This window comes from Ictalurus punctatus, chromosome 24 (assembly GCF_001660625.3).
Source record: "Ictalurus punctatus breed USDA103 chromosome 24, Coco_2.0, whole genome shotgun sequence".
In the NCBI taxonomy this organism is placed as follows: Eukaryota; Metazoa; Chordata; class Actinopteri; order Siluriformes; family Ictaluridae; genus Ictalurus; species Ictalurus punctatus.
In genome coordinates this window covers 15,871,427-15,898,096 of record NC_030439.2, presented here as the reverse complement: position 1 = coordinate 15,898,096, position 26,670 = coordinate 15,871,427, and the positions used below count along the sequence as shown (strand labels likewise).

Sequence of the window (26,670 nt, the reverse complement as noted above, 5' to 3'; positions counted from 1 at the left end):
AGCCACTAGCTTTTGTGTTTGTTTTCCGGGTATGAAAGGATGAATCCATCAAGCTATTTCAGTGGGCATCAGAACCAGTGTATGTTTAAATATGAATCCCTTCCTTCCCCTAATTCAGAATAGAAATGAGAAAGGAATCTTTAAAGATAGAAAAGCTTTAAGATTCAGTTTAGTACCAAAAATGAGTTTACGTTGAGGTATGTTATTCAGTTAAATTTTATTTATGTAGTGTTTAACAATAGACCTTGTCACAACACAGCTTTACAGAAATCCAGGTACCTACTGAGGAAGCCAGAGGCGACAGTTGCAGGAGAAAATGTTTGAAACTAATGTTTGAAATTTGATCTAAATGACCAGTGAAACTATCGAATAAATATAATCACTTTAATAATGGTGGGTTGTGATATCCACCGCTGTAAAAAGAATAAATCACAGACCACACTTTTACAAACACTGCTCTAAATGATACATTTTATCACCCTGAATAGTACAGGGATGGATTTTAAATGTGGGGTTAATTTTTTAACTGTTCAAAAATGGAAAGCGTACTTGAAGATGATTACAGTCAGCTTATCTGTGCTGAGAAAGTTTCTGTCCAATGTGACTAAACCTTATACACGTCTTCATAATCGTCAGAGGCCATAATCGAAAATTCGAAGGATAATGTTGACGAACAGCAGTTATCAGATCAAGCCATGGATTTTCACTTGGATTTAGGTCTTGGCTTTGACTCAGCCATTCCAATACACAACCCCGCCCCCCCAAACCACCCCTTTGTAGTTGTAGTTTTTGCCCTGTGCCCTCATTGTCCTGTTGGATCATAAATTATCAACGTAGACACGGATATCTGGCTGGCTAGAACAGGTTGTCCTCGATCATTTGGCCTGCCTAATTTGGCTCCATCCATGTTGCCCTTGATGGTACCAAGATATCCAATTCCTCCTGTTGAAAATAACCCCAGGGCATGGTGCTAGATCGGCCATCGCTGGTGGGAGGAATTATGTTTCCTAGGTGTTGGGCTGTATTTTTCCTGCGCTAAACATAATGCTTTGATTTTAGATCAAATTACTGAAAATCTTCTTCCAAAAGCTCTCCGATTTTGTCACATGCCTTCTAGCAAATTCCAGGCATGCCTTTGTGTACACCTTTTCTCAGAAGTGGCTTCTTTCTGGCCACTCTCTCATAGAGGCCACATCTGTGCAAAACTGATGATATTGTTGAGGTCTGCACAGGTTCTCCTATTTCAGCCAGTGAGCTCTGTAACTCTTTCAGTGCCATAGCTGGCCTCTTGGACACTTGCCCTTCTTGCCCAAGCACTTAGTATTCATAATGTCTGGGTTGTGCCATAATTTCTTCTGCTTTGTTATAAATGATATCGCAGTGCTCATATTAAGGTTCAAAGCTTTGCTGATCTTTTTAGAACCTTCACGGGCAGTTCCTCTGTACTCATGACAGCAAGAAATGATCTGATCGGCCATTTTAGGTGCGAGACCTCCCAAAGTCAATCAAATATACAACTGTACTTGTGTGGATTTGAAATTAACACGTGTACCTTGTTTAACATATTTATTGTGAGTGCTCAAGAAAATGAAGTACTGGTCCTTATTTGGACTGTTAAAAGAAAGAGGGTCAATATTTTTCAATTAAGCATTTTTTTTTTTTTTTTTTTTTAAGATTTATTTTATTTTGAGGACATTTTACTTCATTTACATGTACTTAAATTTGATATTACAATACAGCAAAAAGAGCAATGATTTCTATGGAGTGAATACTTTCTGGAGGCACTGTATAAAATGAGAAGAATATAACTTTATTACAGGAGATTTTTTTTTTATCATGTTGATTGTTGATTTTTGCTATTTAAAAAAACAAAAAAACTAAGATGCATCAATTGTACCCCATATTTTGTCATTTTTATGAGACCAGAACCTCCTACTTGTCTTAGTGGTGTTGCGGTCATGTATGTCTAATGCATGCTGCTGACCACAATGTCACTGTGCTAGTTACTTCCTGACACAAGTAGTATGATCAATATTCATCCTTTTTCCCCTTTTGCTTTGTGAAGCTACACCAAGTGGCCTGAACATTGTCAAGCGGGATTATTGTGAGAGTGGAGAAAGGGTTATCACATAGACTGTGCATGTGATCAGAAGAGGCGTGGATTTGCTCCTTCTGATGGCGAATAACATCCCACTGGGACTGCTGGAAGCTTGTGTGGTTGTAGGAGCGTCCAGTGATCATCTGAAGGAGTTATGTGTGGTAATGCGATTCTGTACAGTTGCATGTAGAAGTTTGCATGTCCTTACTATGAAGACTTTTAAATGTGAGCCAGGTTTTACAGATGTTCCGACATTATCACAAATTACAAATAATGATATTGGTAAACACTTTATCAGAATATATTTTATATTTGTTTTACCACTGTTGCTTAAGAGTTTGAGTCATTGCATACCTCAATGAAGCATATTCACATGAATTATCTAGTGCTTGTCAGGGGCACAATCTTGACTCAACTGCTGTAATATTTAGGTCATGTTCGGCCATGTTCTATTTAATAAACATAATAATTGAAAATAGTAAAATAAAGGTATGGGTTTCATTTTATCACCCAGAAACCAAGGGGGATGCAAACTATCACACTGAACTCTACATTGTTACCAAGGCATAAATGGATAGACAATTACAGGTCACAAGTAATAACAAATGATCATTTTCTCAGTCTTGGCTGCAGGATGTTAAAGAGAAAGAGCTGCTGTTGGAGGCTGAGGTGTTGCAGGTCCATGCCCCACCATTTGTGACTAAGGAGAAAACAATCGATGGTGAAGGGTATGCCCCAGCCTTCAGTCGGGTGCAGAGAAGACGCTCGTTCTTAAAAAAGAAAAAAGAGAGCCCTTCTGTGTCCTCCAGCAATGGGACCAAGACCACGACAGATCAGAGTGTGCCTAAAGACATCGACCTTATTGCCCTGCCCCAGCTCTGTTTCCCAGGTGAAGCTCTCTGAACCTGCTCACATACATCAGAAGAATATTTTAGCACTATTAAGGGTGGTAACAGTATCTCGCTTCTCTCTTATTGGTTAGGTGGGTTGAGAGTCGTCACTGAGAATCAAGAGGACTCTTATCACTTCCTGGTTTTCACGGATGTCTTTGGGAACCAGACACATGGAGTGGTGGTTCAGTATTACAAACAAATACAGGTGAGATCACATGCACAATGTGTCTTGTGCATATTTACAGTTGTGTGAAAAAATAAGTACTCCCCCCCATGGAAATTGTTGGCTTTGTTGACATAATTGGACAAGCAAACATTTGATCCTCTTTGAAATAAAGCCTATCAATAAAGTTGATGTACTTGAACAAAAACACAAGGAAAATTAGCTTTTTCAATCGTTTATTCAACAGAAATATCAATAGATGTGATGTATTCTTCTGTGGAAAAAGTAAGTACACCCTTGGCCTCAGAAGCTAGTATTGCCCCCTTTAGCAGAAAAAAAAACTTATTGTCTGCGTTTTTACATAATTGTCCACCAGGCTTGCTGGAATTTTTGACCACTCTTTCATGCAATATTCTTTCAGTTGCAAGATGGTTGAGGGTTTTCTTGCATGTACTGCCCATTTCAACCCCCCCAACATTTAAATGGGATTAACATTTTTTTGACTATTCTTTGACTAGGCCATTCTATAACCCTCCATTTCTTCTTTTTGAGCTGAAAGGTCCACTTTTGGTTCAACTTCAACTTTCAGACATAATCTTCAAGCACTCTTTGACCTCATACAGAATTCATAGTTTAATCAGTGAATGCAAGCTGTCCAGTCCCTAAGGCAGCGAAGCAACCCTAAACCATAACATTTCCATCACCATGCTTCACAGTTGGTATGAGGTGATTCTCCTGAAAAGCTGTCTTTGGCCTGCACCAAACATGTCTGCTGTTACTGTGCAAAAACAACTCTATCTTTGATTCGTCTGACCAGCGCACATTATTCCAAAAGGCCTGGTCGTTGCTTACATGCTCATTGGTGAACTGTAGTTTTGCAAAGGCTTTTTCCTGGCACGCCTCCTATGCAGGTCAAATTTGTGACTAATTTGTGAATCTCTGATTGTAGAAGCATGCACTTTGACACCAACAGTTGCAAGACTTACTAGTGTGTGATGAAATTTTGGGGTTCTTGGAGACTTCTTTTTATATCAGATGGTCTGCACTTGGCCTGAATTTGCTGGGACAGCCAGTCCTGGACAAATTGGCAGTCGTTTGAAATCTGCACCTTTTGTAGATTATTTATCCTTACAGGGGAACAATGTATTTCAAATAATCTGGAGATCTTTTTAAATCCCTTACCAGACTCACAGGCATCCACAACCAAGGCCTTACAGAACTCTTTAGATCTTGACATGATGACAACACACACTTCAATAGCAAAGGGAACACCACACACTAGATATGAGAGGGGTATATATAAGACAGGTTCCACCTTCACTCCCTAAGCAGGTTCTGCTTACTGGAACCCAATCTTGAGCACCTGATTCTAACGTGATGGATTTTAAGGTGTGATAGATGTTGAGATGTACTTACTTTTTCCATGTGACTGATCTGTTTTTTGTATATTTAAATTGTGAAAATGACCACAAAAAATGACCACAATTTTATGTGTCCTTTGATACACTCTATTAACTTTTTTTAATAGGCACAGTTTCAAAGAGGATCAAATGCTTGCTTGTCCAAATATGTTATAAAAGCCAACAATTTCCATGGGGTGTGCTGCTTTTTTCACATGACTGTATATACAAGCATGCCATACTATGTGGAAAGAAAAGATATAAAATAATTAATTAGAATAAACTAGTATCATTAAATTCAGTATTTTTTATGCTTTAGGTACCGGTGGACACTATTACATACAGAAATGGCCACTATTTATCCAAACCACCAAAGCTGTTCACAGCCTATGCCATCTGCCTCATTTCCAAATACCCTTACTACAATGCTCTCAGAGACTGCCTGTCCTCGTGAGTCCCTGTGCCACCACTAATAATGCATTAAAGCTGCTAGAATTATTGTTGGAGAACTTCCATCCAGTGTCTTTTGTAAACACTCTCAGGTTCCTGGTCCAGCTGAAGAATTGCCGGATGGCTGAGTTCGAGGAACAGGTGAAGGAATTCTCAGCCAAACTGGCACTGGTGCCTATCCCACCACCAGGACAGCTCCAAGTGGTGAGCTATTTTAGTGAAATTATTTGAAAATTGGTCTTTAGTTCTTGTCAGATGTGAATATTTATTTCCTAGGGAAGACTAGAGACACCAAAATAATACAGTTTGGACAGAATAACAGTGAAGAATAATAGAATGATTGTTTGTTTGTTTACTTTTTATTGTCCCCTTCTCGGATCCACTTGAAAAGCCCTGTCCCCTAGATCCACCGTAGTTCCATCACAAAACTGCATGTTGTTTCCTTGCCGAAACAACAGACAATCCATCATTTCATGATGTCTTTACTTTTTTTTTAATAAAATTTAAGTGTTTAGAAATCACAATTTTGTATGTTCGGTTGTTTTTTTTTAAGTAGCTATAACTTTCAATACATTTACAATAGATATACAGGTTATCTATGCAAACTTGAATTACACTGTAAAACATTTTATTTGACAATAATAACCAAATAATAAATGTTTTATATAAGTGGTATGGAAAATGGATTGATGGATGGTACAAAGTTGAGGTCTTGCTGCAAAATCCAGTTGCTCTTGAGTTTCAACTTACGGACTGAAGACCAGACATTCTCCTTTAGGATTTTCTGGTAGAGAGCAGAATTCATGTTTCCTCTTAATTATTGCAAGTTGCCCAGGCCCTGAAGCAGCAAAGCATCCCCACACCATTACACTTCCACCACCATGCTTGACCGTAGGTATGGTGTTCTTTTTGTGGAATTCCTCTGTTTGGTTTATGCTAGATGTAACAGGACTCATGTCTTCTAAATGGTTCCACTTTTGACTTCTCAATCCACAGAACATTCTCCCAAAAGGTTTAAGGATCATCATGCTGTGTTTTGGCAAAATTCAGTCGAGCCTTAATGTTCTTCTTGGTTAGCAGTGGTTTTCACCTCGCAGATATTCCATGGATTCCATTTTTGCCCAGTGTCTTTCTGATAGTGGAGTCATGAACAGTGACTTTTATTGATGCAAGAGAGGCCTGTAGGTTTTTTTATGTTGTCCTTGGTCCTTTTGTGACTTTGCTGGATGAGTCATTGCTGTGTTCTTGGAAGAAGGTTGGAAGGTCAGCCACTTCTGGGATGGTTCACTACAGTGCTGAGTTTAAAAAAAAATTTATTTTTTTTTTTTATTTTTTTTTTTTTCCATTTGGAGATAATGACTCTTATTGTGACTCTTTGGAATCCCAGAGCCTTTATAATAGCTTTGTAGCCTTTTCTAGACTGATATATCTCAATCACATTCTTCCCCATCATTTCTGGAATTTCTTTCATCTTTGGCATATGTTTTACTGGGTAAGACCTTTTAGCCAACTTCATGCTGTTGAAAAAGTTCTATTTAAGTGTTGATTTGATATAACATGGTCTGCAGTAATCAGGCCTGGTTGCCTCTAGTCCAGCTGACCCCCATTATGAATGCAGTTTCATAGATTTGGGGAATTAATAACTTACTAAACTCGGTGGGTTTTGGATAACATTTTTTGCTTCAATAAATAACATCATCATTTAAAAACTATATTTTGTGTTTACTCAGATTACCTTTGTTTTGTCTTGGATTTAGTTTTCATTTCTGAAACAGTTTAGTATGACATGTACACACACACAAAAAAGAAGAAATCAGGATGGGAGCGAATACTTTTCACATCACTGCATGTGACCCTGATAGTTACATTTGGACCAAAACTCTCTCACCTACACATCTTACTCTTTTTTCTTTTTCTTTATAGGCATTTAACCTAAAACCCCTGCAGATCATTCTTCCACCTAGACAAGACATGGACCGTCCTGCTGTGGACCTGGACCTCCATCTACCCTTTCTGTGCTTTCGACCTGAGCAGATCTTACAGGTCTGTCACAACATAAAATGTTAATGGGATTTAAAAAAACAAACAAAAAAAAAACATTATAATTTTATTTAATGAAAGTGCTGAAAATGTAATGTGTGTAATGAATTCTATAGGCATACTTGTTGGCTGATTAGCTCTAAGATATTGATGCATCACCAATTACATTTACATTCATTCATTTAGCAGACGCTTTTATCCAAAGCGACTTACAAATGAGAAAATACCAGCAAAGCGATATATCAAGCAAAGAACAATACAAGTAGTGCTACCATACAAGATCAATTAATTGAGTTCCAGAAGAAGCAAAGTGTGCAGAGTAGAGGTGTAGTGCAATTTTTTTATTTTTTATTTATTTATTTATTTTTATGAGTTGGTTAGGTGTTCACGGAAGAGGTGGGTCTTTAGCTGTTTTTTGAAGACGGTGAGAGATTCTGCAGTCCGGATTGAGGTTGGAAGTTCATTCCACCACTGAGGAGCAGTTAGTTTGAAGGTTCTTGAAAGGGACCTTGAGCCACGCTGAAGGAACTACTAAGCGTCAGTCGCTAATCGATCGCAGATTGCGTGAGGGAACATAAGCCTTCAGGAGAGAGTTGAGGTAGGAGGGTGCTGTTCCAGACAAGGTCTTGTATGTGAGCATCAAGGCCTTGAATTTGATGCGGGCGGCTACAGGAAGCTAGTGGAGAGAGATGAAGAGGGGTGTGACATGGGTATGGGTATGACATGGGTATGACATGGGTGTGACAATTACCAATAAATTGAAAACTAGCTGAATTGTTGTATATGGAATCCATAACTAAGAGCTCAGCATGTGTCTGTAGGTGATCTGCAGTATCTTGACGGAGCAGCGGGTTGTGTTGTGCTCCTCGAACTGGTCCAGGCTCACGCTGGTGGCTGAGTGCTTTATTATGTTCATCCACCCCCTGCGCTGGCAACACCCTTATGTTCCTGTCCTTTCCCGCCAGATGCTGGACTTCCTCATGGCTCCCACTGCCTACCTCATGGGCTGCCATGTCCAGCACCTTGAGGGTGTGGCTGCGGTAAGGAAGGCCGTATTAGGCTTGGATCTGCTTGTAGTGTGTGTGTGGTAGTCCTTGGTACTGAAATGCAACAAATAAAGAGTATAACATTTGGGGGTGTGCTGTTATAGGAAAATAATCCATGATATGGTGGTGTAATCTGACATGACATGAAGCAAAGAAACACGTCATACTTTTTATCCATATGTTGTTACATGTAATTTTTGAGAACATCTGCAAAGCACATTAGTTCGTGTTATCAATTACCTTATGGCAGCACCAGCCTTTCTTTTTTTTTTTTTCTCCTCTGTCTCTTGAAGTAATTAAGGCAAAAACAAACACGGCTTGTATTTGTTATACATCTTAATAATTAGCTATACATCTTAACAAAAAGCTGCGAAGCACAAAACCGTCCATCATAAAGTCTTTCCCATGGTATATAGTGTATATACATGAACCTTGATTTGGAAGGATTATTAATATGACACAAACTTGAGTATTTGAGCATGAAGTTGCACGTTTTTCCCCATCAGGAGACAGATGACCTGATCCTAATCGATATTGATGAAGGAACAGTGACCTCATCATGTGCTGCAGACTTGCCAGATGTGCCAGTGGCTGCCAGAGAGTGTTTTAAGAGGCGGTAAGGCACCTAGCCTCTGTTCTCATTACTAGTTTTTAATATTGTTTCAAATAATATATACACACCTACACACACACCAACTGAAAGAGGCTGCATTTCTAGCCTTGAAAAGCATTCACATTTATGCAAAATTGTCATTAATAACAACAGTCTGCATTACAATTCATCATCATCAAACTTACAACTGAATCTTTGTGGCATAGTTTAATGAAAAAAAGAAAAATCCTATTTCCATTTTGAATTTTTATTTTTTTGCACAAGTATATACCAAAGGTGTAATTTTTTTGCAAAGGGACTAACCAGAAAGTCACATCAAAACACTAATTCAATAAGCATGCATCATACTGAACAGAATGAGTTGTGTGTGTCTGTACAGTGTGGAGGGGCTGCAGATTCACTATGACCTGGAATTGTGCCGTCATGGCAGCAGCATGGATGTAACTGACATGCGGACTCGCAGGCGCCAATGGCAGCACAAACTCAACTCTGAAATCCTAAATATCAGCCTCGAGCTCATTGTCAACATCTTCAGGTCAGGTTTTACAAAGCTGTAATAATTTCTTGCATTCTTCAGACCATGTAGTGTGTGTGTGCAGACTAATAACGAAAGAATCCTGACTTCCCTGCTTATTTGTTTAATCAGTGTGACAGATTTCCTCCAGGCATCTGTTTCCGGCTGATAGCGAGACATTTTATGATTTGTTGTCATAAAGATTTCTGAGTGCTTTTTCTCTCTTCCACATTGATTAGAGAGGTTCATGACCACCTAAACTTCGAGCATCGAGTATTCAACAGTGAGGAGTTTTTCAGGGCCCAGGAACAAGCAGACCAGCCATTTTACAAAAAGGTTTAGCAATTAAACATTCACACCTGCCATAATCACAAACACCTATACAAGTTCACATGCTTGTTAGTGTCATTGTGCCTATAAAAATGAATAAACATATGCTTGTCTTTTTATTTATGCAGGTCTTAGATACACACATGTTCCATTCTTTATTAAAAGATTGTTTAAACAGGAAGATGGATGCTTTCGCACAAATGAAGATAAATACTCGGTCAGAAGCTGGCAGGTAAATTGCTTAATTACAGTATTCTTAATAGTTCTTAAGTGTTGTTGCTCACTTTGATTTGTCTTCAAATCATTATTTAATAGGATATATTGAGGTTGATGGTAATAAATATTGTCCTAGTCATTATAATTGGATAATTATCTTGTGAATTTGTCATCATTTTGCTTCCACCCGCACATATTGGCTGCCAGCCTATAAAGTAGCACTTCTATCCTGTTTATATATTTAAAGTTGCACTGCATGTATTTACACACTCAAGTTTGTGTTTACATTAGCCACTTTGGACAGCTAAACCTGCTCGCAGTTTTAACAACACACCCCAAAGAAGTGAGCTGGTTCTGAAGTGTTTCAGTTCGCTGCACTTTAACTATAGCACTGTGTGTGTGTGTGTGTGTGTATATATATTGTAAGAGATCTCTGCCTTTTAGGCTGAAGACCATGCCGGAGTCTCTACGGAGGCCCAATATGACACGCAAACAGCCGGATTACCAGTTGCGTAAGAGGCTGGGTATGAGTCTGCCCAACCTGGTAGAGGACTTATCTCTGATGGTGCCTGTGCGTCAGCTGTCCTTCCAGAAATCTGACAAGGGATCCCTGTTGAAGCCAGGTCTGCGTTCTGTAACTTTGAATGGGACATTTTTAATACATAAGTAATTTTATCATGTGCTAGTTATTTATAAACATAAAAGTAAACATAAAAATATCTGGAGAACAAATACAGTATATTGAAGCTAATGTTCAAAGGGGTGTTTATATCACATGGTTTTATTATTTTTTTTCACCATTAATATCTTAACATACAATGACCATTTTTGTTACTTATGGTTAATGAAGGAACACTTGTTTCTATAAATTACATTCTTTGTCGTAATTTTGTTGTGTGTGTGTGTATACACAAACTTTTGCACTGGACTTTGTTTGAAATGTGTAAATAGTTTCTACTCTTTATTTCTATCAATACTTACAGCTTTCAACATTCCCCTAAAGCCAGTCAAAACATTCAAACTCCCAGAATTCCCTCCTCCTCTCGCCTATCACTATGTTCAGAACTATTATTCAGAACTCATCAGTCAACTCAGCAAGGCCATTAACTCTGCGTCCCCCGAGGACTCGTCCCTGCTGGCTCGCTACTACTACCTCCGTGGCTTGATCAATTCTGTGGCAGGAAAACGGGTGGACGCTCTGATGGACTTCCAGAGTCTCCACAGGACAGATATGGACATCTTCCCTCTGGAGCTGGTGACTACTCTGGCAGACTCGCTAAGGAAAGAAGAGCGCAACGTGGCTGAGGAGCGGCCGGAGCTGAAGCGCCTCATCAGCCGAGTAAAGAAAAGCAGCAGCCAGGACGACTACCCTGACGGCGGCTCAGTGAAGAAGTTTGAGCTCCCACGCACACACATGTTTTTGGACGTCTTTGTGCGCCGTGTGCAGGAGTCCGGCATCATCAAAGACCTGGGCACCATCCAGCGACTGTTTCAGGCTCTGACTGTAGGTGAGTGATTGATTACATTCACGAGAGAGTGAGATCAGGTCTGAGAGCACAGACGTAGGACAGAAGATCAGAAGCAGGGAATTAAGGAAACTATTTTTACTTTTCTCATTTCCTCACGTGCTAATTTAAATGGACAGATAAACGAGTGAAGGAGAGTCTCCTTTGCCTTCAACATTTGTCACTGATTAACCATTGATATTCATCTCAGTTAAAGAGAAATACAGAAAGCTGTCATTTTGAAAAGTGGTGTCTACATGAAATAATAAAGCCTAAGAACGTGAAACGGGTTCAGGTAAACCTGGAGATTCCTTCGTCTGAGATGATTGGTTATGACATACAAGGAAACACAACCCGGTTTTGTAGTACATTTAAATCTGATCGTTATTGCTGTACCAGGGATCGGCCCACCTCCCCATCCTTACAAACTTAAGTTAACAGTAATGAGTTGCTTTTAGTCAGCTCCATAAATATTGGCACCTTTTTGGATGAAACTCTCCCTGAGACGCTCTGTAATGTCCAGCAAGTGTGGAAACTGTTGTAGAGGGATTTGGACCACTTCACCCAACAAATTTTTTTCATTTTATTTATTTATTTTAAAATTTCCTAATAATCGTAAGGCTGTGCAGGTGGACGCTGTACAAGTAGGGTTCAGATCCAAAGGCTTTTGATTGATTTTTGGTGCATGTTTGTTGTTCATTATCTGATTTGAAAGATTCATTTCAGGCCAAGTCTCAACATCGTGGCAGAGACTACCAGACTTTAGACAAAAATATCTGATAGCGCTTTGGTTTTCACCATGGCGATGGATAACAAAGGGGTTAATTACTGGAATGACGATTTTAATATTTGGTCAGAGTCAGCAAGGTTCCTGAGTACAGAGAATGATTGAAAAATATAATGTTTCATACTAAACAAATGGGTTGTAATGATCATTTTCCGTCTCACTTTCTCTAAATAAATAATACAGGCACTAAACTTGTTTGTAAGAGCAAAAGTAAATAGTTTCTCCTGTAGTTTTTTTAAGGGGTGCCAATCACGTTGGAATTAGCTGTGTATTAGGCTGTATGTACTGCCCCTGAATACCCTGTGCCGGTATAGACTAATGAGCATGGATGTGGTTTGCCAGGTATGGAGTCTACAGCGAAGGTCTCAGCCCAGTCTGTTTTTTATCTTGATTCCTCACCAGATGGTAAGCTTAGCTCGCGCTGCACCCGTTAACACACTGCATCTAAAGGTCCTGTGTGTGTCTGTCTGTGTGTGTGTGTGTGCGCGTGTGCGAGCAAGTGCGCTTGCCAGTGTGTGTCATGTATTACTCATTTATTGCCGGATCCGCTTTAAGCCGTTAAACTTAACTGTTTGCTTTAATCTACAACCCTGTTGGCTGTTTAACTTCAAGCTTTTACTCTCCCTGCTCAGCTCTTTAGGAGGTCATCCTGGCATGCTGCTGTTTAATGATTGTTTTTTTTATTTTAGCTGGGAAAAAAAATCTGCCTTAGCTTTGTTATGCAGCCTGCAAAGTTAGTGGAATGAGTTTGAGGCAGTGTTGATAAGGTCTTGTATTGATTCTTTCTTTTATGATTGAAGCCAAACTCATTATTGATTGCTGCATGTTATTAAGAATGGCTTTGTGTTTTAAATAAATAAATATCCAAAGTTCTTGGCCATCATTAAGTAACTACATCTATATCTATCCATCTATCTAATCTAATCTAATCTAATCTAATATAATATAATATAATATAATGTGTGTGTATATATGTGTATATATATATATATATATATATATATATATATATATATATATATATATATATATATATATATATATATACCCATTATTGTCTGTGGAGCTTCACTACACAGTTTCCACAGTGTTCTTATTGTGTCTGCGTGGGATGTAATGTATGGTATTGTAACATTGTGTACTGGACTGATATTACAGGGAAAGTGCTAATACACACATGAGGAAATTGAAATAGATGTAGTTAGTTACTCGGTGATAGCCAGGAAATTGTTGTTTTATATGTAACGTTGCACTGATGGTGTTACATAGAATATGTTTGAAGAACCTTTAAACAAATGTTTTACATTTTATGGACACCTGAATCTAATATGCACTTATACCACCATCACTTATCAGCTCACCCTTATATTGTGCATCCATCCATCCATCCATCTTCTATACCGCTTATCCTTCCTTCAGGGTCACGGGGAAACCTGGAGTCTATCCCAGGAAGCATCAGGCACAAGGCAGGGTACACCCTGGACAGGGTGCCAATCCATCACAGGGCACAATCACATACACACTCACACACCCATTCATACACTATGGACACTTTTGGACATGCCAATCAGCCTACCATGCATGTCTTTGGACTGGGGGAGGAAACCAGAGTACCTGGAGGATACTCCCGCAGCACGGGGAGAGCATGCAAACTCCGCACACACAGGGCCACGGTGGGAATCCAACCCCCGACCCTGGAGATGTGAGGCGAACGTGCTAACCACTAAGCGACCTATCCTGCAATAAGGAAATTAATAAGGAATTAATAAGGAAATTAACAGAAACAAGCAGTTTACGGGAGGAGTTCTTATATGCCTGTCAAATAGATGTGTGACATAAACAGTGCTGGTGACTCCTAAGTGTTTACCACAACATCTTATTTATCTATTACATTCGATTCTTTTTATGGTCCATTATAACAAATGCAGTCTATCTAGAAAATTGGAATGATAATGGAAGAAACAATCCCAATCTTAGACCATCCCAGTTTCAACAGCGCCTCTGTGCCCTCCACCCCGTACAGGTCAACAGAAGCAAGTGGACCCAGAGGTTTTCCGCTTCTTCTACACCATCTGGAAAGAGACAGAGGCTGAAGCACAGGATGTGGATTTGCCCGTGGCCGTGCTTGACCACCTGGAGGCTAATGAGCAGGTGTACAAGCTCTCCTCGTCTGTGAAGACCAGCCATGGTGTGGGCAAGATCGCCATGACTCAGCGCCGACTATTTCTGCTCACAGAGGGACGCCCAGGTTATGTAGAGATCACCAAGTTTAGAGACATAGAGGTAAGACTGTCTTCTCACATGCACACTATTCCTTATATAATGGAAATAAAGCGCTGTAAGCTTTTATTTATGTAATGTACTTGTGCTATTCTTGCATCCCGTGATGATAATGAGCTGAAATCCTGCCTTTAACCCGAGACCTTTTCACCGGTCTTTGTTCAGAAGGTCTTTTGTCCATTTCTTTCATTCAGGAAGTGAAGATATCCTCAGCTCCTTTACTACTTCTGAGGATCCCCTCTTTGAAGATCAAGACCAGTCTGCGGAGGGAGACGTTCGAGGCTAATCTGAAATCCGAGTGTGATCTGTGGCACTTAATGATCAAGGAGTTGTGGGCAGGAAGGAAACTGGCAGATGAACACAAGGTGTGGTTCATGATGTGATTCTGCTGAATTCTTTTTATAATTTCTGTTAGTCTTAGCGCTGCCTACCAGGGCTCCAGAGAGTTTTGAGGAATAAACAAAGAATAAGTAAACGTGTCTATAACAGCATGTCGCAAAGTTTTTTATTCGTTTTATAGTACAGCAATTTCACAATGATTGATTACAATATTTTACCATTTATAGGTGCATTTAATATTGTGTAATGTCGGTGAAGCAATCTAGTTTGTGTTTTTACTTGCGTTATAGCAGTGATAAACTGAAAAGCCATCTCTTGAATTTAATAGGACAAAATGCAGCTTGTTAGCAAGAAACTGCAAAGCTCAGCATCTTCCATCCTTAGACTTTCCTATTGTGGAAAATCTAAAAGTTTTAGCCTTACCTCTGACTGTTACAAAGCACTAGCACTGGAGACTCCTTCCATAATGTTAAATAAACATGTCCTGTCCTTAGAGAAAACTTTGCCATATAAACAATTAAATGTATATTCTTTGTCACATAACAAACATTTGAATATGTTTATTATTACATTCATGGTATGTGTAGTGTCTGTCTTGCATGTCCCTGTGAATTAGCTGTTACCATAGAAACAATAACATAAATATACCTGCGATTTGCTTTGAACACAGACCAATTACATTTAAAAATTCAACAGTGCTGTGGTATATGAGAATATATGAATATATACACACACACACACACACACACACATACACACATATATATATATATATATATATATATATATATATATATATATATATATATATATATATATATATATATATATATATATATATATATATATATATATATATATTATATAAAAAATATATTACCAACAGGTTACATGTAATATAATGGTTTATGACATCATCTAAATCTATCAGCCTTATTAATAATGCGAACACACCTCAGGTGTTGTACTTGTGTTGTAGTAAGACTTGGGGACTGGGCACTTTTCCACAATTCAGTAAAACTCCCTGTTACTTAAACATGTCTGTGATGTCATGAGACTAACACGACATCATATCCTGGATGTTTTTAATGGTGTGCTGGAGTAAACATGACATGACGGCATTGTAAGTAGATGATTGATTGATAGAGTCTCAGATGTCACCCTCCGGTTAGAAATTATTCCAGTTTGACACACATGGCTTTTATTTCTCTTTTTAAACTAGCTGTCTTCAGAAGAAGTGTGTAGTTCTCGAAGGATTGCCCCTTTTCGTTCAGATGAAGGTAGACCGCTGTGTCCTGACCTATGCTGTCACATGCGATTTTGAATTTGTTGTTTTGTGTCACCAGTGTACACATTTGCACACATCTCCTTACAACACTACATTCATTATGGTGCTCTGTTTGTGTTTTGGTGTCTGGACTTTTCAGATGTGCAAGTTTTGTTTTTGTCTGAGTGTTATTGGGTTGGAAATACACCAGAACACAATGTTTGCTGAAGATCCCCCTGAGCTTTTCTGACACTCTGCCACATAAGGGATGATGATGATAATGTCATTTTGTGCGCTCTGTTCTTCCTCTGTGGTTCTTGGTGTGGCGGGCTTGTTGGACCTAATTGTTGTTTCAACAAAAGCCCAATTTAGGTAACCACAAACACTTTCTCTGAAGTTTGCACCTCTTGTCCTTAGTTGATGCATTTTCAGCCCAGTGATTCCCCTACACTGGGGACAAAAAGGTTTTAATGGGTACTATTGTTATAGTTCCGTTACTTTTATCTTGCCTTCTCATTCATGTCTGTCTACTGTAGGAACTGCAAAACAGGGTGAATCATATTTTCATAAAAACATGCCACGATTAGAGGAATTTACATGACATTAGTTGACAGTAATGAATTCTGATGTATGGTATGTTAAGACTTTGTGGACTCTGTTCCCGCTCTCTAGGACCCTCAGTACATACAGCAGGCTCTGACAAACGCCCTGCTGATGGATGCTGTGGTCAGATGCCTCCAGTCTCAGAAAGCTATTTATGCTGCTTCTAAATTGGCCTACTTCGACACGATGAAACGAGAAGGTTTGTAATTCCAAGCCATTTAGATATCATTTATAATCATAGTCATGACACGATAAGATGCTCCCAAATTCAAATTTCACCTCATATACTCTTAAAGAAAATGTTTCACAAGGCAACATCTTCGATTAGTTAAGTGAACCATTTGGAGAGCTAGATTTGTCCAGGATCACTTCCTGTTGTTCATATGTACAAGTATTTTATCTGTTGTAGGCTAGCAGAATTAAGTCCCTACTTGTCTTACAAACATAAAAAGACACCGGTATAAGTTTTCATTTTTGGTGATCCTACTCTGTCAAGTGCTAAAAGCAAATAGACTACATACACTGTTCAAAGTACAAATCACACAAAAGGACCGACAGCAAAGCCTTAAGTTCAGTGTTTTTGATTTGAACAAAAGGGTTTGACCATTTGAACAAAAGGGTTTTCTGTACACCCGGCTTGGTATTTGGAGAAAATGTGGCATAACACCAGTAAGCATTACAGACTTGAAACCCTTATACAAATCAGGAATGCAGCTGCCTATCTCAATTTAAGTGTGTAATAGTTTGTCTTGTCATTATTATGATTATTTTTATTATGCCATTGAGATCTTGTGATATAATGCATTGCTCAGTCCTGATACTTTCACTGTGGAACTTTTGATAGATATCAGATTTTAGCCCTCACATCTTAATATCATGACCAGACATCACTGTCTTAATCATTAGTATTGTATTGGGCTTAAAATTCCACCTTAAGCAAAACAGAGTTTTTACCGATTGGTGTTTTTTTTTTTTTTTTTTTTTTTTTTTTTTTTACTAGTACCGATGATGGTGCCAAAAACAACATCTGAGACCCTGAAGCATAAGATCAACCCTTGTCTGGACTTGATGTCTCCTCAGGCTGTGGACATCCTGCTCTATACTCCAGGTTAGACTAGTCTGAAAACACAACACTGCGAATGAAGGAAACCTGAGCTATGCGGACCAGGCAAGACCTGTTTTAGTGCTGATCGTGTGAAGTGATGAGTGACGTGATGAGCACACACCTTCTTAGTTTCTATCTAAAGTAACCCAGGCATTCTTCTATGATGTATGAATGCTCCAGCTTCATAGTTTCTTGTGAAACAGCCAGTGGCATTTTGCTCCCAAAAGGTATCAGACTACAAAGTGAAACTGATTCGTCCAAAGAGCTACTGTGTTTCTTTATTAAATTTTTTTTTTTTTTTTTTTTTTAGCCTTTTCTCCTCTCTGTGTGTTTATATGTGCATGGATGGTATCACAGTGTGATACAAAGGCTTTGGAAATATGACGACAAGGTCTAAAGATCTAAAGAAAGTTGATAATTAAGAAATAAAACATGACCGAGCATACTGTATTGTTATAGGAAAATAATAAGCAACTGGGTGGTGAGAGGTGGCCTGATTTGTAGCAGTTACTGTTATGTCCCCAAAGTTGATTATTCCCCTATAACAGTATGTCCTGAAGTGTGTTATTCCTCTGGTCTCACAGCAGTTTGCTGACGATTACAAATTTTTAATTCATTAATGGGCAACACATCTGACATTTTTGTCACATTTTAGACATTAACAGTAATGTTGTGGAATGTCCGCGAAACTAGTTCCTGTTATCGCTTACAGTATAGCAGCTTGTCACATTACCCAGAAATCAGAAAGCGTAAACTCCACTCTCCTGAAGACTTTCCCATGGTATAAAACTTTCTGACGTTACACTGGACACTCCTTCCATAAATGTTAAATGTCTCTTTACAGAAAGCTTAATCAGATCAATGATTATAAAGCACAATGTTTTATTTGTTTATTAGGCTTCGAGTATGTTGAGCATCCATCACACAAGTCCCTGTGAATGAGTGTTTACAGAAACTGTAATGTATGAGAACAAACACATGAATGTAAACCTGTGACTTGTCTTGCAGCAGGCTGATTCATCATACATACACGCAGCAAGAGAGCTCTCTGTGTAAAATATAGTAGTGTCATAAATTTTCCAGACTGGTTACAATCCAGAAATAGTGACGCAGGTTTTCAGTCAGGAATCTTACTAGGGCAGTTTGTATATATGCAAACATTACATTTATGATGGGTGTTCTCGCTTGAGGTGGACTGCCCCAACTAGGGTGAAATTATTGGATTTGCTGGTCGAATATTTAAAAAATTTTTTTTTAAAAATTTTAACCTGTAATTACAACCGTAACCTCTCATTTAAAACCTTGAACTGGATTTGCTAGTAAAAAGCTACATGATTTTTAAGTTGAGTGACTGCAGCTATAAAACTTTCCTTTGATAACCTCTATTTCGTTTTCCACAATCTATGAATCATATGCTGGAATCTAAATGATTTAAACTAAACCCAAGCTGCATGTGGTCTAATTTTTGTGACCAGCTGCAGTTCTTACCAAAATTAAATTTGGTCTAACCCCTTAAGCATGTTAGAAAGGAAGCAGCTTCACAATTACATTTTGGTGTATGGTTTGGTGTACAACTCTCTTGAGTTTTCGCAAGCTGCTAGTTTTAAATGGAACTTTTATTTTTATATATTATTATTCTGACCATGTTAATGTTTTGGGTAGATAATATCAACACCAAAGAAAAAAAAAATAGGAAGTAAATGCAGCTGGTTTTATTTATCCTAAGTTCGGTGGAAAGTCTGTTTACGTTGCTGTAATGATAAATCGATAAATCTACTTTAAATAAAGATCTATAGAGTTCCTTTTATCAAGCACACAGCAGAAAAGGTTTAAAACTCACTTAGTAAGATACTCACTTAAAAGATTCTCATTACATATAGCCTTTGGTCTGTGACAGACTGATTTGCTCATTTGACTGTAATTGCATTAGATCAACATACAGGCTGTATTTCAAGTACACAAAACAACCTCAAAGCTTTCATTCATTCTCTTGGCAGTCATCCAGCAAGTGCTTTCAGTTTCCACCTCAACTCTCGCATGAAAACAACACTATTAAAGTCAGGGAATGTTCCATGTATTTTAAGCGCCCGCCACACTTTTAACAATTTGACTGTGACTACTTTATTTTAGGACAGCTGGGCGCAGCATCCTCGGATGGCGGTGGTTACCCAAAACTCTGGTGTGCTCTGAGTGAGGGGAAGGTGGTGGTGTTTGACGCAGCCAGCTGGTCCCTGCAGCAGAACTGCATTCAAGTGGGGACCTCCCGCCTTGTAAGGGACTTCCCCACTCGTTTCTTAGCGTTTGCGAATTAATTAAATACACGGTCACATGCTGCACTGCATTCATGTAGAATAAGGTTGAAAACGAAAGCATAAATAATCCATACAAAATGTATGAATAGATTAATAGGCCTGATTTTGCATGTTGTAAATCTGCTTAGTAGCTCACAGCCTTCACTGCCTCCTGCAGGATTCAGTTAACTCTCTCTATGTTCAGTTTGTTGCAGAGCCTCTGAGCTGACCTGGTGGTTATTTTTTAGGAAGGCATGCCTACAAATTATTATATTGAGGACTTAACTTAATATTACAGTGCCTATAGAAAATCTGCGTACCCGGTCAAAATCCTTACCTTTTGTCACATTACACCCTGGAAATGAAATCTAACTTCTTCCAGCTGTATTAGACCACAATTAGTCTTTCTTTCTAGTCCCCCCCCCCCCCCCCCCCCCCGAAATGTTGTATTTTTACATTACTTGAATGTTGAAAGGCAGAATGTGTAAATAAAGCTGGAACAAAAAAAATTATTTTTTGATTTCAGGCTGTAAAACAAAAAAAAGTGACTATTTCAAATGGGTTATGATGATTTTCTCTTGGCATTGTACATATTTTTGCCTACAAATTATGTTATGGCCATGAATTAAGTTGTGGCCATGAATCATGCAACTTTAGCTCAGGATTGACGATGTTGTGGGGAAATTCTAAGTATTCACTTAAGGTGATGCAATAGTATATCCATGTTGCAATGCTGCTGATTCTCAGTATGTCTTTAATGTATGCATCATTCCAAGACTGAAGCAAAGTGAAATATTGTTTAGCTTCCTGTGACCAGATTGGTCTAATTCTATTGATATTTTCAGTGTCTTGCTTCCATTTTAAAATGCAACAGTTAGCCACAAAATAGATCTAAAGAAATGCAATAAATGCATATGTCCAGCAAGTTCAGCAGCTCAGTACTTTGTTGTTCTTAACCCACTCTTGTTTTGGCTGGTTTAGAATTGCATGCTGGCAGTGGACCAGCAGCAGTTGTGGATTGGATCTCAGGACTCGATCATTTATATAATCAACCCAAACAGCATGTCCTGCAATAAACAGCTAACCGAGCACCGCGCAGAGATCACCGGTTTCACCCTGGAAGAAAGACCTGACAAATACAAGTAACTTACCAAAACAGCACATCGCACACAGTCTCCATAAATGCTTTTCAGTCACGTAACTAAGACTAGTCCATCTTGTTCTACTGTCGTATGGCAGATATTATTGTGCTATAACAATAACGACAAAAAAAGTCAGTAGAAATCATTCCTGACTCATCTGATCAGGGAACTCATTTATTAACCACTAGTCTTTATTAAATATGACTTTATTTATTAAGTAATGTGTTATTGATTTACATCCCTGATTTTTCAAACTGTAGCTTCCATCAGAAAACAAAACCAAGCCCTATATACACACCAACAAAATGCTAATTAGCAGGGTCTAGTGTGAAAAGGCCTGGAATGTGACACAATGCACCCTGGCTGTGTATAGAATTAAACCAGATTCACACCTTGTTTTTTCATGTGTCTTGAGTATCAGAATTCTGTGATACAGACATGTACCTATGTGTAATTTAAAACAGATTGCATGCTGGGCACTTGAACTTGCACTCTGACCCATGACCTTGATATAATTTCCACCATTTTTGTTTGGTTTAACGACATGAACATGAATCTTACTTGCATGACTTAGCATCGCATGTATACTATGTCGGGTTAATGACGTATGGTAAGGGTCATAAATCCTAAAGAAGAGAAGGAATAAAGCACTATTAGAGAAAATATAGAGAATATTATGTGATTACATCAGCCAGTTCTCACTAGAAATAAAAATGAATCTTTGGAAATAATTACAAATAACTGTTGTTCACAAATAACTCCTTTTCTCTGCTGTGTTATACAATGTCAATTTTTATAGGCTATGTCAGACAGACGTATGCAAAGTGCATATATGCTGACTTCACAATTGGTCAGATGAACGCACCTCGGAAAGCAGTGTCCTGTACAAACTTTCAGTTCAGACATGACTCGGACTCTGTTCAGAGCCTTAGAGGCCTTTTTACATTTCAGACATCTCCACGTCAAACACCTTAAAATAAAAAAAAAGTAATTTCACAGATTTAAATCTGATTGCGCAAACAACTTCAGGTGGTCTGAGATTGTTTTGGCCTTGTTCTACATTTAAATCCTTTCGAAGTTTGATTCATGTGGTTCTAAAAAACACCTTTTGGCAAAGCTTGAAGCAGTTTTAACATGAAACTTTCGATCTTTTTAGGCTTTCTCATATTACATTTTTACAGTATTCTTAAGCATGGAAAATGAATAAATATCCCCAAAATGGGATTACGTTGTTCTGTGTATTTTATTCCACAATGTCTGTGTTGTAGCCACTTGCTGGCGTACTCGTGCAGTGCAGAGGGCACAGTGATCATTTGGGACGTGGCCACGCTGCAGGTGAAACGTGACATCAGTCTCAACTGTGACAGACTGCAGTCCATTCAGATCCACAGTGGAAAACTATGGTGCTGTAAGTAGGTTTATTACTTTTATTACTTTGAAATTATGGTCAAAACTTGTAAGGAATTACAAGGGGTGAGCTTTGATCTCGAGTCTTCCACAGTAAGGCTGACAAATGACAGAAAAACCCCCTAATCATCATAGAAACAAAAAGAGGTTCTCATGTATGGCATAATTCACACTTGTGCCAGGAAGGACATACTGTAGTACGGGAATTGAAGCACGATAAAAAGGACAGTCTCCACCAAAAGCATAGCAAATGTTTCACAGGTGTTCATTCCTGTTTAAGATGTATATATTTTAAAAATTTTAGATGTTCAGGGTTCAATCTAAATGCAAGCTGCTTTGTACATGTGCCTAGCTACTGCTTTTTTGAAATAAACAAATCATCTTTGTCCTTTTTTTTCCCCTTACAAGCTGTACAGCACCTCATTTGTTTAACTTCAAAATATCACTATTTGCGTTTGTTACTCATTTTAAATGTTTATTTTGCTCATTTTCATAAAGGGGGCATTGAATGTATACTTTCGATATTGCTCACATAGCCAATCATCACATAATGTCACTGTTTCTGCCATGCCAGAATTCATAGCCAATGGTGTATGTTTTTGGTGGGGTTTTTTTTCAGGTGCGCGGGACTGTGTGATGGAGGTGCGGCGGACCGGCTCAGTGCATCGCAGGATATCGCTTCCTGATCACCTCAGGGGCTCACCATGTTCCTACAGCAGCTTCTTAGTCTTTAACGAGGTAAATAATACTAGACATTTTCTTGTCCTCCTTCCTACAAACCTACACCCTGCTGACCTGCTCCTCTCTGAACACACTGTTTACACCACTTCCTGCCTGCTGGGTAAGGCAGTGTGAGTCATAATGACAGGGACCTTTTTTTGCAATAATGGTTAACAAATGTTAATGGAAACTATTACAAATACTGCAAACTGTCAGCCAGTCATGAAATTTTAATGCATTATTATTCTTAGTATGATGATGAAATTACCTTCGTATATCACGTTTGAGTTGTGATGCAGTTTCTGCAGAGCTGTGGACTGGTTGTATTATTATTATTATTATTATTATTATTATTTTTTTTTTTTTGGGGATGTGCTATAATTCATGACACTGTGATGTAATGTGGCCTGGCTTGACGCAGAGTTACTGATGCCACTCTAAAGAATACCTAGATAAACTAGATTATTTTCCTATAACAGCATATCCCTAAAGTGATTGATTCCTCAGTTGTGTTTTTTTAAATGTATTATTAATTAAGGAATCATTAAAGAAAGGATGATGACATAGATTTTTAACAATTAATATTACTTGCATTACATTATAGCAACTGTAAACAGTAATTTCCTCACCAATTTTTAAGACAAAAACACTGCAAGGTCCTCCATCCTGAAGACTTTCCTCCAGTGCTGACACTGGAGACTCCTTCCATAAATCTCCTTACTGAAAACTTCACTTTACTGAAAACAATGCTTTTTTTAAAATCTTAGCTTATGTGCAGCATCCAAAATAAGACCCTGTGTAAGTTATTATAAAAAAATATATATATTAGAACGAGTACATTAATATAAACCTGTGATTTGCCTTACAGATGGCATTACTCTCAGAGCTGTGTTAGAAAATTAATCAAGACTGTCGGACAAATCGGTTACTAAATATTCAGTAACAACAGTCATGGATTTTGGCAACATGCTGAGTAGAAATTAGTCAGTCGCACATCACACGTTACAACATCTCCCTTTCCACCCTAACAAGTCAGTCAGGAAGATGCTTCACTGTTTATGGACTGTTATCACTGAGTCTTTGGTGATTGTTTCCAGCTGTGGGGCATATGCACCAAACATCCACCCAAATTGCACAAGTCTTTGTTTAAATAACGTAACCACTACAAAAAAAAAAAGTATTTTCTGAATTTTGAACTTGTGTATTACATGCGTATACCGGCATGTGCTAAGCTGATCTTATTTTGCAGAGGGCCCTGATGTGGACTGGCTGCATAGACGCAGGTGAGCTGTGTGTGTGGCACCTCACTGACCTGGAGAAGCCCTTCCAGAGGATCCAGCTGCCTGACTGTACCAGTGTCAAATGCATGATCAGAGTCAAAAACCAGGTGGGGAAAAAAAAGCACTTATGCAAAATGCATACTATATTCTCACACACACCACCCCCACCACCACCATCATCATCATCATTATCATCAGTTTAGACTGAGTGCGCTCTACATTTGTCTACACACTGCCAGAAATGTTTTTGAACACCCAACAGTGGTGGCTACTTAAACATGTTAGACACAAGTTAAATATATTTTTCTAAATAATTAAGAAATCAAATTTAGTCGTACTATTCACCTGGTAGCCATGTTAGATTTGTTTGTTTTAAATCGAAACTGTATTTCGTTCATCTGTGTGCAGGGTGCCGGTGCTCTCGATTTTTCCTACCTTGTCAGAATTTCGTACCGTAGAGCAAAATTATAGCTATATCTATCGATCCATCCTAACACATCGAAAAACCATACTGCGGGATTCTGCTTCACGTCTGTGACTACGTAAAATTATTCAGTGTAACTTTTCCGAAGATTCTTATTGGGCAGTGGCAGGATGATTTGACCGTGTAAAATACCCTATCATATTGTCCTACCAATATAAAATAAATAGGTAGTGCAAATCCATGTGCAATTAGTAACATGGATTTAAAAAAAATAAACAGAAATGGGGAAAAAATTTGCGTTTCATGAAGTCCACGCACAAGTAGTAAAAGATTATGGGCGTGTTGTTCAGCGTGACAAAAATGATGCAGTATTGATGTGCGCATGTGCAGTAAGCCCTGGTAGGACAATCTGACTGGTAGGATGAAATGATAGGACACCGGCCGTGTGTGTGTGTGTGTGTGTGTGTGTGTGTGTGTGTGTGTGTGTGTGTGTGTGTAGGTCTTTAAACCTCTGAAAAGCAGGTGACTTGATGCTGTGCTCTAATTAGCATGCTTCAGTTGTCCTCGGGGTCGCAGCTCATTGCGCTTCAGACACTCTCACTTTTGTTGTTAGTGAATGAATATTGTTTTTATATTTTTTGACCTCGTGTCATTGGACCGTTCTCAACGACTCTTTCCTGCTACTGCAGGAGATTAACAACATAGACGTAGGTGGAACATGATCTACTAAGGACAGCTGTGATTAGTAGACAGCTTTTACAAAGTAGGCGGCATTTCTTTGAGCACGGTGATAAAGTCGGGAAACGTCTAGCACCTCCAGGTGGATCCCATGCATTAGATCTCCAACTGGGGAACTAATGCTCGATCAAGTGGATAATAACACTTCCTTTGCTGATTATTTATATTTATTCATTTAGCAGACGCATTTATCCAAAGCGACCTACAAATGAGAAAATTATTATCCTGACCTTTACACATCAGGGAACTCTTTTAATAATACTCATGCAAATTTTGATCTTCTCAGCAAGCTGGATTTCCCCATTCTTGAGGCAAGTCTCGTGGAGAATCTAGGTTGCCCCATTACTGAATTAGAAATATTGGATGCGATTAGATCCATGCAATCCAACAAATATCCAGGTCCAGATGGCTTTACAACAGAATTTTTAGAAGCATTTAAATCCTCCCTATCTCCTACATTAGCAGCTGTATACAACGATTCTTTTAAAGCTTAAAATCTTCCAACTCTTACTGAAGCCTCCATTTCCCTCATTCTTAAAAAAAAGACAAAGACCCCAGGCTATGTGGAAGTTACCGACCAATTTCCCTGTTCAAGGTCGACTTTAAAATCCTATCCAAAATTCTGAGCATCTGCCTTCAGAAGGTTTTACCATCCCTTAATTTCACAAGACCAAACCGGCTTCTATCCAGGACGACATTCCTGTTTTAATACTAGGAGGCTTCTTAATATTCTGTACTCCTCCTCGTATACATCTCCAGAAGTCTTTATATCTTCAGATGCTGATCGAGTTGACTGGGACTACTTATTTATTGTTTTAGAGAAATTTGGGCTGGGGTCTAATTTTATTTCTTGGTTACGGCTTCTTTATACCTCACCAGTTGCCGCGGTGTGTACAAATGGTATGCAATCTTCCTCCTTTCTTCTACACCGAGGGCCACCACAAGGCTGCCCCCTTTCCCCTCTGCACTTTAATTTAGCCATAGAACCACTAGCCATTTGACTTCGCAATCTTGAGGCC

The 26,670-nt window shown here is 38.7% G+C and overlaps 1 protein-coding gene across 4 annotated transcripts in view; it reads left to right on the top strand.

The window, feature by feature from the left end:
- The window catches only part of dennd3a (DENN/MADD domain containing 3a), a 33,672-nt gene that overhangs the window by 3,530 nt on the left and 3,472 nt on the right, over window positions 1-26,670 (top strand). For 2 of the 4 annotated variants that reach the window (XR_008393407.1, XM_047150761.2), the window contains exons 2-24: window positions 2,066-2,259; window positions 2,720-2,987; window positions 3,081-3,196; window positions 4,874-5,004; window positions 5,097-5,208; window positions 6,928-7,047; window positions 7,866-8,084; window positions 8,597-8,706; window positions 9,083-9,238; window positions 9,457-9,553; window positions 9,676-9,779; window positions 10,193-10,386; window positions 10,747-11,271; window positions 12,398-12,460; window positions 14,079-14,338; window positions 14,530-14,700; window positions 16,614-16,743; window positions 17,545-17,652; window positions 19,780-19,919; window positions 20,922-21,082; window positions 22,351-22,490; window positions 23,109-23,227; window positions 24,459-24,596. Coding sequence is in view for 3 of the 4 variants with exons in the window: in XM_047150761.2 (XP_047006717.1) it covers window positions 2,176-2,259; window positions 2,720-2,987; window positions 3,081-3,196; window positions 4,874-5,004; window positions 5,097-5,208; window positions 6,928-7,047; window positions 7,866-8,084; window positions 8,597-8,706; window positions 9,083-9,238; window positions 9,457-9,553; window positions 9,676-9,779; window positions 10,193-10,386; window positions 10,747-11,271; window positions 12,398-12,460; window positions 14,079-14,338; window positions 14,530-14,700; window positions 16,614-16,743; window positions 17,545-17,652; window positions 19,780-19,919; window positions 20,922-21,082; window positions 22,351-22,490; window positions 23,109-23,227; window positions 24,459-24,596 (3,666 nt within the window). In the remaining variant the exon portion in view is untranslated. The remainder of the gene's footprint in view (window positions 1-2,065; window positions 2,260-2,719; window positions 2,988-3,080; window positions 3,197-4,873; window positions 5,005-5,096; window positions 5,209-6,927; window positions 7,048-7,865; window positions 8,085-8,596; window positions 8,707-9,082; window positions 9,239-9,456; window positions 9,554-9,675; window positions 9,780-10,192; window positions 10,387-10,746; window positions 11,272-12,397; window positions 12,461-14,078; window positions 14,339-14,529; window positions 14,701-16,613; window positions 16,744-17,544; window positions 17,653-19,779; window positions 19,920-20,921; window positions 21,083-22,350; window positions 22,491-23,108; window positions 23,228-24,458; window positions 24,597-26,670) is intronic. The other 2 variants (XM_017454609.3, XM_047150762.2) reach the window with 2 other exon arrangements.